We start from the raw sequence: 14958 nt of genomic DNA on the forward strand, positions 1-14958 counted from the left end.
TAGAGACCTAAATACTAAGCTGTACCTAACACTAGCCTTTAAGTACTTATTAACGTCCGCCGTGGAACTCGATTGGGTACCGTTAATACGACTTTGTAATTATTTGTGAATCTCATTATTTGTCTCACACGTAAGCCTTAAATAACGGTTTCTTTCCCTGTGATTCGAATGTTATTTTCGTAAGAACTGTTATATCGAAAAATATACAAATTAGTAAATAACTTCAATATTTATTCGCATAATGGTAATTGAGGGAGAGAGAGCAACGAAATAATTCCTACAAATATTATAAATGCAAAATTTATGTGTATTTCAAATCTATCTCTCCAAAAATACTAAATTAAATGCAATTAAAATTTGACATAGATCCCGATTATGGCATACAGAACATAATTATGGAACTATTTTTTAATAAATTAGCTAAAATGTTGCTTTATATTAATTTACAGCTGTCGAAGCACCTTAATATTGTTCTAGTTACATGTTTTACTTACATATAATTATTATCCTCGCCGCGCCATGTTACGTACCTTCTCACTTTTTTTTGTAAAACCTCTGGCGTCGTCTGATTTATGTCCTAAGGTTGCAGCAGCTAAGACCAGTTCACTCGTTTTATAGAGGGTAAAAACCTTATTTAATTGTTTCATATTTGTGGAGGAATGTAATATTAATAGGTATAATAAAATTGTACACGCTACACACCCTGAACTCGAAACCGGAATATTTAGCTACAAGATTATTAATTTCATGTATTATTGCAAATATGACAATAAATGCAAGTTAGGTATAGTTCAAAACCTTGAGATAAAAATTAACTTTGTAAATTTTAGTTTCGTTCCCGTGCCACACTAGACTAATAAATAATTTAAAAAAAAAATATTTGTTCTAGGAAAAAAAAAATAGATCATCTCGAGACTTCAGATATGATATATTGAAATTATTCAATTGAAAAAAAACATATACAATTAAAGAAAATCAACAAAGAAACAAGAAGTAAAATAAATAAGAATTTTATTTTCGTTTATAAAATCATGCCTTTTGCCGTCACGACATTTGTACGAGTCCGTTTTACACCCAAGGCGCGTCAGTAGATATTACACGTCATCCAAAACAAATATTTTATTTAGTGCTCTACATAACGGACTTATACTCGCAATTAGTTTTATTACAATAAAAACTTGTAAAAACAAGCCAAGATTTGAATCTGCCCAAATTAGTAATAATTTACAGCAAAAAATAGCATAGGTATAGTGTTCTACCTATTAACATTATGCTTTTTGAAACCTTAAAATATAACCCTGAATATAAATTATCATGATATCGAATAAGTGAGGATAACACTTCACGACATCAATAATATAAAGAACTTTCGATGTGCGGAATCACCTTCAGATTGCATGTATGTATATAGTTTTTTTTTTTTTTTCAACAGGTTTTACGTAGGCACGTAAAATTTGTTATTTTGTGTATCTCATATATAATATAATAAAAAATCTGATGAACTGCTATTCTGATTGTTATCATTGAACAATGTAAGGAAAAAATAAAATATTATTGAAACTATTAGTTATAAAATTCTCCTGACTTCTTGCTTGTCGTAAACGATAACTACAGCATGTTTATTTTCTATGAGATCTAGTTAATAATGTCAACGAAATTGACATGTGTATTTTTATTGCGAGAACTGGTTATTACTGATACGCCTTTATAAGCCAGAACACGAACCAAATTATTTGGTTGGAAATTATATACAGTAACTTCAATCAAAATATAATTTATTCAAGTAGACTTTAATTCTCAATGATGGACAAGTCTTAGACCTAAGTGATGCCCTCTTGAAGGTCTCCTATTTTTTTTTTGTAAGCGACTCCCTAAAGGACTGCTTGCTTGAACTTGGGCGCTTAGTATGCTTAAGGGGCGGGGCTGGGAACAACTCATAAATAACCTACAGCAAGGAAGAGGCATCCACCACTCTGAATGTGTGTTTAAAATAATTGCATATTCCACCATTATATTATATATATACACCATGCAGCACCATTAGTAGGTTATCCTATGTAGAAAAGTTCATTAGTTTTCTTTGTTGTCTTAGGTCTGGGTGTTTGTGGTACCGTCGTTACTTCTGATTTTCCATAACACAAGTGCTTTAGCTACTTTCATTGGGATCAGAGTAATGTATGTGATGTTGTCCAATATTTATTTATTTATTATTATTTATTTACTATTATAATACAATGTATGTATATACAAGTTGGAGATTTGGGGGTATACTGACTCTATATTAATATACTAATTGATTTCACAGATAAAGCTGGTGTTCATTATAACAATTTATTTTATTATTATAAACTTTTAAATATTTATTACATTTAAAAAAAATATTACGACGACTTACGAGTTCAAACCTACGTAACACTCAAGATTTGAACGCTTAAATATAATTTATTATGTGATCTAAAATGTATAATACAAATTCGACAGAATTATCTTATCGTAGAACGTTTTGATGTTTAATATTTAATCTTCATCATTTGCCAAAAGGATATGACAAATTCACCACCTGTTACACACTCAACGCATAGACAATAACAAATTGATAAGGCAGATCTCTATATCTGATATTTTTCAGCTCCGAAATATCTTAAGAAAATTTTACTGCAGCATATATTTGTAAATATAAGCTACATTAACATTTGAAATTTGTTCAAAGTAATGTTATTATAATTATAGTCGATTTGTTTTATCGCATCGTATTAATCAAAATATATTACGTATTTAATTTATGCGTTTTGATACTTTCTTATATTTGAAAAGCACGAGAAATAAAGACATTAGGTCGTTTTATTAGCACTCTATAGTCATAGATCGGTCATATCGATACGGATTGTATCATGTGTTTATATCTCACTGTTTAAAAATATAGGAAAAAATTAAACCTACACGTACGAAGTTACTCACTATTTATGTATATTTATTATAACTGATATCCACATTTACTTTAGTACTAAAATTATTAAATATAAAAGTTAAGAATAACCTTGATACAAAATATAAAATAATGAAGAATCATTAATATATATAAACCCTCTTCATGTAAATTTTCAAACATCGACGTCAAAACATAATATTATGGTCTGGTTGGTTTTCGTTTGACCTCGTTCCACCCATTTTTGTACGGAATTTGCACGATTCATTTGATTATCCATTTAGCGTAATTGAATTATGTTTCGTGCAATAACTGCGATAAAACAACTTTAATGGAAGTTCTTGATACATATTGTATTGTTATCACAATTAATTCTTAAGTGACAGACCGTTAAAGTGGCACAACTGGACCAGCCGTCTCATCTTGAGTAGAAATATTACAATATTATTGTCCACTGCAAGTTTTTTAATTAAAAAATTACAAAATTCCTTCCCGTCGGAATTTATTAAGGTTTCTTCGTCTTATGTAATTTGTATTATATTTATATAATTCAGTTGAGCCCGTGTTCTGTCTCATGTGTCGTATAAAAATTAACATTAAAAAATAGTGATAGTTTATCCCTTATGAATAGTTAGCTGTACTCGAGTTAGTAAACAACGTTTAAAATTTTAAATTTTATTAAGTCGTAGTTGTGACTTAAGTGAACTTTCATAATGTTAAAAAAATCTACGAAGCCCGACTTGGACTTTTACTATGGGCGGGATGCAAGATATCCGGGGTCGGGCGTTGGTGGGCATTGGGCAACTCGCCGATAAAGTTCAAGTGACCATAGGTGAGGCGCTGCACGACTCTTGAAAATCCATTTTAGGATAAAGGAGTTCGCCAGAATAATACTTTCACCCGGTTTATTGGGTATAATAAGGTTTTATGAAAAATAGTAATCGTTAAAGTAAAATAATTTACCATTCATTCAATACGACTTTAATCTAACGTAATCGCATGTCTGCCTCATATCATCACTTCGTTATTATATCGAATTCAATACCTTTACGATTGGAAATCGACAGCGTTTCGTGCTAGGGCTGATACATTCCATAAATATACATTTTTTATTTTTATAATTTACAGTTTATGGGATTAAATATTTGAAAACAAATTTCAAAAGAAAAACTTATAATGTTTCAAACATTTTATTCAATCCATCCAGACTATGTACATATAATTTAATTATAGTACACATTACACTAATTAAAATAACTTATAATTATACATAACTAATTAGTATGCAAATTAAGACAAGGAATACTATTGTAGGTGAAACAGGAGGTGGGTAAATTAAAAATGCGATTATGGATTATTAAAATAAATTAAGTACTAGGTATTTTAAATAATGAAGTTAAAAACAAAACACAAGTGTATAAAGAGTAGAAGGAGCTTTTCCGTATATACAAAATCTCCTTGAGAACGTGTAATTTTAACACATCTGTCCTTATAGCCTCACTTTCAGAACTAAAAACTACAAATTACGACAGTCTAAATTTATGGGTTCTTAAACATTTTTTCTTTTTCTACTTATGAAATCCTTCTTATCTAGACCCTCCAAACATAAAAGTTTTAGATATTAATAATATTAAGAAAAGCTATACCGACAAATAACTGAGAAATTAAATTCAGTATACTTGCGTCTGTCAAGTTTTTGAGTCAAATTTATTTATATATAGTATTAAAACATTTATTTGAAAAAAATATATTAATTTGACTATAGTCTATTCCAATGTTAAACGAATAACTTTGACCTTGAATCGTGGTGACATCATTGGTCGGGATCAAAAGTAATGCATTACGGATTACTGATTTGTGACAAATGACGTTATCGTAACTTTGAACGTAAAATTGAAGTGGATTTAAATATTAAAGTGGAATATTGTTTTACAAATAACGATATATTAATCGAGAACTGTTTTAAGTGCACAAAGTAACTGAGCTATTAGCAAAACGCATGGACTACGTAAATCTAAGGCTTGTTTATTTTGACTCCTTCTTCGGTAGGAATCAGCTACAGTTAAGAGTAATAGTGTTGAATTATAAATAGAATTATATTCAATTTCAGTTTCGTACGTACTATAGCAGAACTGCAAATCACATAAATATAAATGAAATATTTATTTATATTTTCCTTCAGTCATTGGAATAGGCTATATTTATTAGAATTGGATTGAAAATACCTGTATAGTTGATAGATGATACTTAAAGACTGCTATCTCGAGTATGTCTATCTCTAGTTTATATAAAGATTAAGATATTATCTGACCACTACTAAGCTTTTAGCTACTTTGGAGCCGACTAGCTTTGCGTATTGTTGCATTTCTTCAATATTCTCACCTCTCCTCCCAACTCGTCGCCTATACAACTTGTAATGCATAACTTCTCCCCTTGATAACACCTGTATATAATTAATATCATTCTCACTAGGAAAGTTTTCGTCTACACTATCAATATCGGGATCAAATCTCGTATATGGCACAATTTCCAGTTTTTCCAAACAGTCCTTTATGGGGAACCATTTGTATGTCTCTGGACATAGTAGATCCGATGGGTAGAAATTTCCCTTATATCTCATCTTACGGCAAGAGTGTATATAGAAACCCATGTAGTAGTATTGAAGAAACGGACACGTGGAATGTAAGTATCTAGTGAATGCTATTTCTCTGAAAAATACAACGAAAATAATCTAATTAAGATAACTATAATAGATAAATCAAAATTTATTTGCACAAGGAAATAACATATTAAAATGAACAAACTCAAATTATTTTCACATTTAGAAAGAGACTAAATTATTGTATTATATGATGCTTGATAAATTTGCTACATACAAAGTCATAAATGTATAAAACTCAGAACTTCATAATTACAATGAAATCCTAAAAATGTTACCTTAAGGCACCATATGTTCCCAAGGTCAGGTTTCTATATGCTGGATCATAAAAGAAATAAACAGACGAAACACACTTAGGTAATATATCCAATACTCCCACTGCTATAATTTTTCCATCCAACCAGTATTGTTGATGAAATGATCCGTAACCACAATAAGGACCAATCTCTGAATACTCTTCCTGTAATTAACAATATATATTTTCTAAGTTCAAATTTTTTTTAAATAATATAATTTTCCATTAAACCATTTATATCTATCTATCTAGTGATAAAAAAAAAAAACTTGGCATATCGATGATGATATGTCAAAATTTAGGGTTATTGAAATAGTTTGTGTTAGAAGACAACCAATAACTAAATAAATACATAGATTATTTTAAATAAAAAATAAAATAAATATTTTTTTCTTATAATTGTATATAGCAATGAAGAATATAGTATACACGTCATAGACACAATCAAAAAGTTATTAATTAACAAAATTGAGCCATTTTTTTATAGTAATTTACTTAGAATATTTTGTAGCGAGTAAAAACTGAAAATTAGAATAAGTTTTCTTTATAATTTATTCTTCAATATAACTGTAAAATATATTACCAATAATGGGCTATTCACTAAAAAGTCTTTAAATTTTGATTCTGTACATTTTTCAGGTTTATCGCCATGAATTATTGTCTGGTACTTAACATAAACCTCATGAGTCTCTTTGGATGTTGCTAGCCATTCTGCACTGGGTGGTGATGTTCGAACTAACTTTATCTGAAATAAAAAAAAAAACAATTTAAACATATGATAAAAATAATTATTACAAGAAAAACAACCTCTTTTATACTATGTTATCACTTAATTTTAAGAGAGGAGAATACAATAGACAATAATGATTTAATCTACTTTAATCACAATTTCTATGTTCTTCATTTTTAGCACAATTGGGATTTGATTCCTTTATGCTTCAACTTATACAGTCTGATACAGAGTATTTGTCATGTGCATGGATAGTAATGTAACTCATTATTCTTAATAATATTTTGTTAATTATTAGACTGACAGATGAGAGATTTATGGTAAGTATATATTTGGTTGGTGGAAGACTATAATAGACTGTACAGTACAGAGTAGATGTATAAAACAACTGAAAAATTGGTTGAATATGACCTAAATAAATATATCTGGCAACACCAATTACTATATTACTTGTGGGAACCTAATTTTGTCCTAGTTTAACCTAAGTTTATTCCTAATAGATAATAAACTAAAAAATAATATCTGTTTAAACTTTAATTTTATTGAAACATGTTTTTTAAAAATAGAATTAAAAAATGAGTGCTGTATATGATGATAAATCTTAAACATCATACACAACACTCATTTTAATAACTATATACACCCACCCATGTAGCTCGAAACTAGTATTTATACATGTATACCTTTGTTTTGTTTCTTTTATATTATTTATATTTATTATATTATATTATTTATATTTATTATATTATTTACTATATTTATACATACCTCAAATTTCCTTGTAACTTCATTAGGCAACTCATTTATAAAATCTTCAATCTGTTTTTCCTTATTTTTACTGGTAGTAGCTAAATTGTTTATGTCAACACCTTTATTTTTGAGTTTTTCTAACATCCTCTGGCGTCTGACTTGTTTAGCTTTTTTACATGGACCTTTTGTAGGATCAGGACCGGCCACTAAACAAAAACTATGTTAATACTTCATAATACTTAAATTTAATCAAAAAATAACACATGAACAAACCTTTGTTTTGATTTATTTTTGTACATTTATCCTTAACTGGGTCTGTTTGTGAAGTTGATTTATCTGTTTAGGAAGACAAGGCAATATTCATTTATAGTAAAATATGTATTATAATTATTAATATTTACATACATAATCCGTGTGCTATTAGAATGAGATGGAAACTTGCCAAAGTTAATCAGACATGTCAGTTCTAGAGCTGAGTAGCGACTAACGCTAACTAACTAACTAAGAAGTTTTGAACAGTAAATATCCAACTCTAGCAAAACCAAAGGGTTTTTTAAGCTGATTATGTTTTATAGGTTTGTAGGTAGGAATTAAACAATATAATACCTTCTTGGTTAACCACTTTACTTGAGTGAGGTTCTTGAATGGATATTGTTTCTGAAATAAAAGATCAATATGAAGTTTTATAATTGATGATTAAAGACAAATCAATAATTAAGTTAAAAAAAATTTTTGCAAATATTTTATTAATAAAGTACCTAATTCTTCATTCCTTGGGTCACTTGCATCTTCAATAAATGGTAAATCTATATCAGTTATTATTCCCTCCTGATGAGCTCTCGTGGTTTCTACAAACTGTTCTCTACCCTCAGCATCATCAATAGTCATGTCTTCCTTACTCCTAGACATTGTTTTATTTTCGTCTTGGCCCATCAAGAATTTGTTAAATCTTTTCAATATTTTTTTCTGTGATTTTGATGATTTGAATTCTAATGCTCTACATCTGTGCATAAAAAATGTAACTTTCTTTACTATGTTTCCTATTTTGTGGACAAAGGGAAGCAAAGTAATACAAACCGAATGGTATACATCGGACAACAGATGATGTCTAGGGTTGGTTTATAGCAATATTTTCCAGAGCGCCTCCATCCTCTATCTATTAAATCTTGGTAATCCGTCACAGTCATTGTGTGAGCCCACATTCCTGTATGTATATTTATACAATTTATGTCAAATATAAAAAAGGTATTAAAAAAGACACTTTAATATTATTTCATTCAATAATTAAAAAAAAGTCTAGTTAGAATTTACATTATGCCTTTTATAAAAATTACCGTAATTATAATTAGAATTTGGTTTTTTACAATAACCACATTTATAGCCATCGTGTTCAGAAAAGTATTCAATTATACTACGTTTCATCATATTTATAAATTTTAAAATTGTATAATTTACAAAATCGAATTACTATGACCAACAAAAGAATCAAATGTCAGTTGTCAATGTCAAAAAATGCAGAATTCATAATTAACATTTACGTTTAGAAAAGTAACACTATTTCGTAACCTTTAAAGAAAATGTTTGACTCTTAATACATGAATATATGAAAATGGACAAATTATTAAACATTACTACAAGAATAGCCCATTTGAACTGTTTTTTTTTTTACTTAATCGATATCAGAACTAGTAATTTCCAATAATTTGTTGTTGTTGCACTACAGTAGAGTAGTGTGTTTATGTTTAAAAACAGATGAAATATAAGTGCCTAGAATATCGCTAGTCTATGGCCGGACAATATTATATTATTATGTGTTTTTTTAATTTATTATCACTATTAAGTTTATTAGTCTTGCTTAATTATTATTCGTTTTATACTTAATTATTATAACACTTATTCGACAAAGACTATAAAGAGTCAAATATAATACTAACTATTTATTATATATATTATAACTCTTACAAAGGCGATGAGATTTAGACATTTTACTAATTATTATTGATTTATAAATATATTCCTGACAATTTATTACAATAAATTATAAAATAAGTTTAAGCGGAGATGCACATTCAACTCAATCGCAAACAAACCGCGAGGGACGTGAGAGGCGATTAAAATGTTTTTGTAAAACGCATCCATCGATTCAAAACACAAGCGTCTCACCCACTCGTATGCTGATGGAAAAACAATCCACTGCAAAAGTATTCTTTATACGTTATCCTTTTTAATGCAGTTTACTCATTGCAGCCACTCCAAATAAATGGGATAAGGTCAAGCGTGAAGCAATTGATGATTTAATTAGTATAAGCTATATTATTTGTATTTTTTTATTTTACGATCTTTAATTTTCCATTTCATTTAATTGGTTTAATGATATTGCGCAATACTTAATTAAAATATTCAATTTTACATTGTTGTGATACTGTAAAATGTCCATCTTTCTCTGTTCCCAATCTGATCGGATACGGTTACTCAAACTAGCCATTTGGGCTAGATCAGTGCCTAAGCATTAGTTAACTTTGTAGATCAACAAAATGTCTATGAAAACAGTAACCTCAACGTTTTAATTTGAACTAGTAGAATTTACCTAATTTACGTGTACTTTTGCAGGTCTAGTGTCTGGGGTAAGTTAACCAATTACCTTCATCTAATCTAATTAATAGAAGTAATATTTAAAAGCCAATTTAATAAAAATAAAAAAATACAGCAAAACAGTAAAAAATGGTGTAACTATAAAATGTGTTTAATATATAAATCATATAGATGTAATCATTAGGAAAATTGATAATATATTTATTTAGCGAAACAATACAAACAATATTAGACTTTAACTTAGACAAACGATGTTCCCTCAAACTTTTCTCATTCCGATTATGGTGTGGCCACAAAGAGACTTGGCCGACTGCTCCACAACACATTGACTTTCTCCAATCACGTATCTTCTATGATAATGTTGAAATGAATACCATAAATCTTAATTCGACGAAAGTATCATCGATTTCAATGTCCTTGGCCGCTGAGGTAATGAAGAACGATACCTGTTATTACAAAACATATATTTTATTATATAATTTATACTGCTTCTATTTTACTTTTCATGTTGTTACTTACGATGCTTCATCAATTTCATCCACTTCAACAATGTTTGACATGATAGATGGTCTCATTACGAGGCGTCTTTTTCGCCGCGGCCTTTACAATAATAGTAGGATTTTATAAATTACGCACTACCCGTCCCGAATTCGTACAGGTGAAATAATAAATTAATTCGCAAAAATCCTGGAACCTGAACTCAACCCAACTACCAAGTTTAAACTATCTATCTAAGGAGGGAATCATTCAAAACACACATACAAAATGTCACCCAAATCGGTTCAGCCGAATACAAGAATTATTTTTGTGAATATTAACATATATGTACATATTTAAATGAGGTGTAACCTATTAAACCTAATAATACTGCAGGGACAATGACACAAGCAACATCTTAAAAGTTTATTTTACACTAAAATTATATAGTAATTAAATTATTTCCTTCAATACTGTTTTAAATTTTGTGCATCTCATTAGGCCAGACTTATAGTCAGTTACCTTCGCCGCATTTCATTCCATTCCTGAACATGCGTTTCACCCCAAACAAGGAATATAAGTCCACTCAATAACAATATTGAACCATGGAAACTCCAAACGTATCGCCATACGAAAGCAGAATTCTAAAATAAATAAATAAGTACGGTTTTAGTTATAAACTTTTTCTTTCATTTTTTTTTATTTTAAATGTAGGATACCCTTTTTTCCGAAGGTGAAAAATAGGCTCTAAGATAAAAAGCGCAATAAGTTAAAGTAAATAAATATATTAGGCCTAATTTCAGGTGAATATTCAACTCAGTACATACGAACAAATCGTGATATGCATTACCACGATTAGTTCGTGGTAAAGTTGCACAAAGCCCTACTTGGTGGTAGGTAACCCAGGATAGGTACCACCCACTCATCAGATATTCTACTGCTAAACAACGTACCAAAGTACTCAATATTGTTGTGTTCCGGTTTGAAGGGTGAGTGAGCCAGTATAACTACAGGCACAAGGGACATATTATCTTAGTTCCCAATGTTGGTGGCGCACTGGCGATGTAAGGAATGGTTAATATTTCTTGCAGCGTCATTGTCTATGGTCGGTGGTGACTACTTACCATCAGGTGGCCCATATGTTCGTCTGCCAACCTATACCATAAAAAAAAACAGAATATATATTAAAATAATTTGTTTGTAACGATCAATTAAGTATAATTTGCGAAAGGGATAATAGATTATATATTAATATTTGATTACTTAATAGATAACCTAATTAAGTTGGTACTAACTTTTTTATGTGTAACTTCTCCAACACATAGAGATATAATGATTCCAGGTAAATTACCAATTATTTTAATTACAGTATTGATTGAATTGACGTAATTCGGAGAAAGTTCCTACAATCGCTTAAGTGGTTTATTAAAAGAGCAAATGGTTAAACAAATACATCACATTACCTAAGAATAAAATAAAGAAATAAGATCGAAGATGATGATGATCGAAGTACTTTTTCAGATAATAAGATAACTTTTTCAGATGAAATTGTGCGTTTCGCACGCGGTGAAATGCATTATAAGCTCAAGCTTTTTACAAACCTCCTCAACGGGAGAGTAATTTCTTTGAATGTTAAACTATTATATTACATAATACTGTTTTTATAGTATAACATAGATATGTTTAAACTCTTTAATTATATTTATTAAGCTTCTCGAAATAAGTTAATGAAACAGAAAATCTTACGTAACAAATATCTAAAGTAAGATCCATTCCCGCTGCGGTAAAGGCAATAGCTGTGGTCAGCAGAACTGGGCCAGGGTTGATCGGCAAGAACCACGCCATCGACACTAAAATTCCCGGCAACACGTGAGCTATGTCAAATAATTATAAATATAAAACGTTTCATTATAATAATGATAAAATATAATAGATCAATTAATAAGTTTGAATTTAAATGTAAGCACGTACACAAACATAAACGAGGTCATACTACATATAAATGAAATACTTACAAAAAACTATAAAATATTTTCGGATGTGTTTAATTTTTCTAATTTTGTTATTATGTTTATACCAGTGATACGTTTGAATTATAATTGTCCCCAATAGCAGTCTTAAAAGAAAAGGTAGTGCAGTCAACGCTGATGCCTACAAAAATAAATTTAAATTGGCAAACTTTTTGCTATTTTATTATAATTAATCTTAAAAGTATGCAGAACAATTACTTCATAAACACTGTAATTCAGGGTAACTGTGTAGTAAAGAGGTCCATGTATACAAACAGATATGATCATCCAGGCGTAACCAAAATTAAGAATACAAATAGCCCAAAACGAGGTCGATTTTAAAATGATTTTCCACGGCGCTTGAGAATTTGTTAACTGGAATTATGTTTTCGATTAACAAACAAAATTATATTACTATGAATGATTGAAATTGAACGCAAATCAAATTACCTTAATATTAAAAACTGTTCCGATAGTTGTTGATAAATATCCTAACTCTTCTTTAGATATGAAGGTATGTTTTTCAGGGCTATCGGTTATTAAAAATACCCAAGCGATAGCCCAAAACATTTGCATCGCTCCCGAAATATAAAACCCAAAAGACCATCGAAAGTAATATTGCACAGCTGCGCAAATAAGAAAAGTGCTACACGTTCCTGTCGTAATCCCTGATTAAAGCAAACGCATAAAGATACTTGTAAATAGAAAAAATACTAATGAATATTACAATTAAAACGTCTAATCTTAATAAAATTTCACGAATTTTACCACAATACGCCCACATAAAGTGGTGTCTTTCAGTTGGTGGTACCCAATGTCTTAGCACTTGAACCATACTTGGTAACATCGCGCCCTGAAGACAAGTTAGGCTTCTCTTTATGACCAAGTTTATAATTTAATTTAAAACAAAATATTTATTAAGTATAAAAATTACTAACCGCACAGAAACCAACTAAAATGCGTACAACAAAAAGCAACCAGAAGTTATAATATGCAGATGCTGGAGTAAGACAATTTAAGACACCTGATGTTAACCCCGCTGTGCCAACAACCCACATTGGTCCAAACCTGGAAATTGCATATTAATGGAAATACATGGAGATGCTTATTATTATGTATATTTGAATAGGGGTTAGAATGTATTATAGCTACTTTTTTATTACTTTCTATTAATATCATAGATGATGATAACGGCCTCATATACTTTTTTGGTGATAATGACAAATTATTAATAAGCATATCAAAAGTATATAATAAAAATAATAAACTTCGAAACTACTGAGAATTTCTTGACAAAAAAACCTAAATATTTTTTTGATCCGATCTTGGACTTGAACCTAGATCCTTCGGATCTGCAAACTTATAAGTTACCAGTTAAGCCACTAGATAAACGATATAAACAAATCACAATAAAAACTAAATCCAACAAAATAGAAAAAAATATGTTGCTTAAATTTACTTTGAAGCGACAAAATATGAGTAACATTCGCTTTGTAATTAACAAAAATTAATCATAGTAGCACGGTTTTAAAGTCCATATGTCCATCCTAGGTGATTTTTTATTATGAATATTAAGTAAAAACAAAATGGCATATAAATATATCTTACGTATCACCAATATTATGGAATAATGGAAAGCATATACAATATCCAATGTGATAAGCGGTGAGTAACAAGGCAATTTTAATTTCATTCCAATGTATTATATCAATAATATTCTGAAAATTCCACCGTGAAGATATAATAAACAATGTTATAGTCGATATATAGTCTATATATACATTATGATGATTCTAAAGTTATACCTAGGTATATACAAACCCCAGATCGTGTATTTAAAATAGTACGAAGAGACGGAGTGTCATTATAATACACACTGAAAAGTCGTTTCGGTATTTCAACCATATCAACGATATGCACACTAAGGTTATAACGCACAATGTAGATTAGAAAATAACCTATAAATATCATTATTCCAACCTAGAAACGAACTATAAATATTAAGCTTATAATTATTGTTATATAATATTGAGAGATTCAAAATTATAACTTACAAGGGCTCTAATACAAATTTTAAACATTACAAAATAAAATATTAGATATAAATGAAGCCAACCTGATTTCTAATAAATAACCAATACGAGCCAGGAGGAGAAAGTTACGTTTCACCCACCCAGTAAGGTACACTACACTGGTGGTGGTTTTATGAAAGCCCGTTTAGAGTTGTACCACGCATTCTAATAATTTACGCAAAAAAATATACAATAATCTAAATAATAAAAATAACTGAAGGGTGAGTGAGTAAATATTTATTTATTTATAGTACAAAACTGTATACATATCATTACAGGACATGGTTGTCCTAATACGATATTACAGAACGTTCATTAACACTATTTAAAATAAGTCTCTACATTATATGTGATATAGTCCAAGTGGCTATAGTTGTGAGTTCACTCAGGCTGTAGTAAAACAAATCTACCCTGTCGGCTATGACGTTGAGGGTACGTAATGTGCGCG

At 29.5% G+C, this 14958-nt stretch overlaps 2 protein-coding genes across 4 annotated transcripts; both read right to left on the reverse strand.

Moving 5' to 3' along the window:
• Positions 1–4960: 4960 nt before the first annotated feature.
• LOC113400320 (arginyl-tRNA--protein transferase 1) lies at positions 4961–8849 on the reverse strand. Of its 2 annotated transcripts, XM_026639846.2 has the most exons (9): positions 8695–8849; positions 8438–8564; positions 8119–8363; positions 7967–8017; positions 7634–7696; positions 7379–7566; positions 6464–6625; positions 5864–6045; positions 4961–5634 (listed from the first exon to the last, which is right to left on the reverse strand). In XM_026639846.2, the coding sequence occupies exons 1-9, from the start codon at positions 8783–8785 to the stop codon at positions 5229–5231; spliced, it is 1515 nt and encodes a 504-aa protein (XP_026495631.2). In that variant the 5' UTR covers positions 8786–8849; the 3' UTR covers positions 4961–5228. The 2 variants fall into 2 exon arrangements, with proteins under 2 accessions (XP_026495631.2, XP_026495632.2); XM_026639847.2 differs by lacking the exon at positions 7634–7696.
• Positions 8850–10157: 1308 nt separating this feature from the next.
• Positions 10158–14586, reverse strand: LOC113400435 (sialin-like). 2 transcript variants are annotated; one of them, XM_064217512.1, is made up of 12 exons: positions 14260–14586; positions 14047–14156; positions 13377–13506; positions 13207–13291; positions 12889–13106; positions 12658–12813; positions 12445–12580; positions 12176–12279; positions 11725–11832; positions 10952–11073; positions 10472–10552; positions 10158–10398 (listed from the first exon to the last, which is right to left on the reverse strand). In XM_064217512.1, exons 1-12 carry the CDS (start codon positions 14407–14409, stop codon positions 10335–10337), a joined length of 1464 nt encoding a protein of 487 aa, XP_064073582.1. In that variant the 5' UTR covers positions 14410–14586; the 3' UTR covers positions 10158–10334. The 2 variants fall into 2 exon arrangements, with proteins under 2 accessions (XP_064073582.1, XP_064073581.1); XM_064217511.1 differs by having other exon boundaries at positions 12176–12303.
• Between the last annotated feature and the right edge of the window lie 372 nt (positions 14587–14958).

Source organism: Vanessa tameamea, chromosome 17 (assembly GCF_037043105.1).
Source record: "Vanessa tameamea isolate UH-Manoa-2023 chromosome 17, ilVanTame1 primary haplotype, whole genome shotgun sequence".
In the NCBI taxonomy this organism is placed as follows: Eukaryota; Metazoa; Arthropoda; class Insecta; order Lepidoptera; family Nymphalidae; genus Vanessa; species Vanessa tameamea.

Coding starts and splice junctions, on each gene's coding strand:
- LOC113400320 (XM_026639846.2), bottom strand. CDS start 8,785: ATGATGAAACGTAGTATAATTGAATACTTTTCTGAACACGATGGCTAT. Junction 8,018..8,118: donor CCCAAGGAATGAAGAATTAG/GTACTTTATTAA, acceptor CTTTTATTTCAG/AAACAATATCCATTCAAGAA. Junction 6,626..7,378: donor AAGTTACAAGGAAATTTGAG/GTATGTATAAAT, acceptor TTTTTATTTCAG/ATAAAGTTAGTTCGAACATC.
- LOC113400435 (XM_064217511.1), bottom strand. CDS start 14,409: ATGATATTTATAGGTTATTTTCTAATCTACATTGTGCGTTATAACCTT. Junction 11,833..12,175: donor TTACTTTAGATATTTGTTAC/GTAAGATTTTCT, acceptor AAGCGATTGTAG/GAACTTTCTCCGAATTACGT. Junction 11,074..11,724: donor GAGAAGTTACACATAAAAAA/GTTAGTACCAAC, acceptor TATTTATTTTAG/AATTCTGCTTTCGTATGGCG.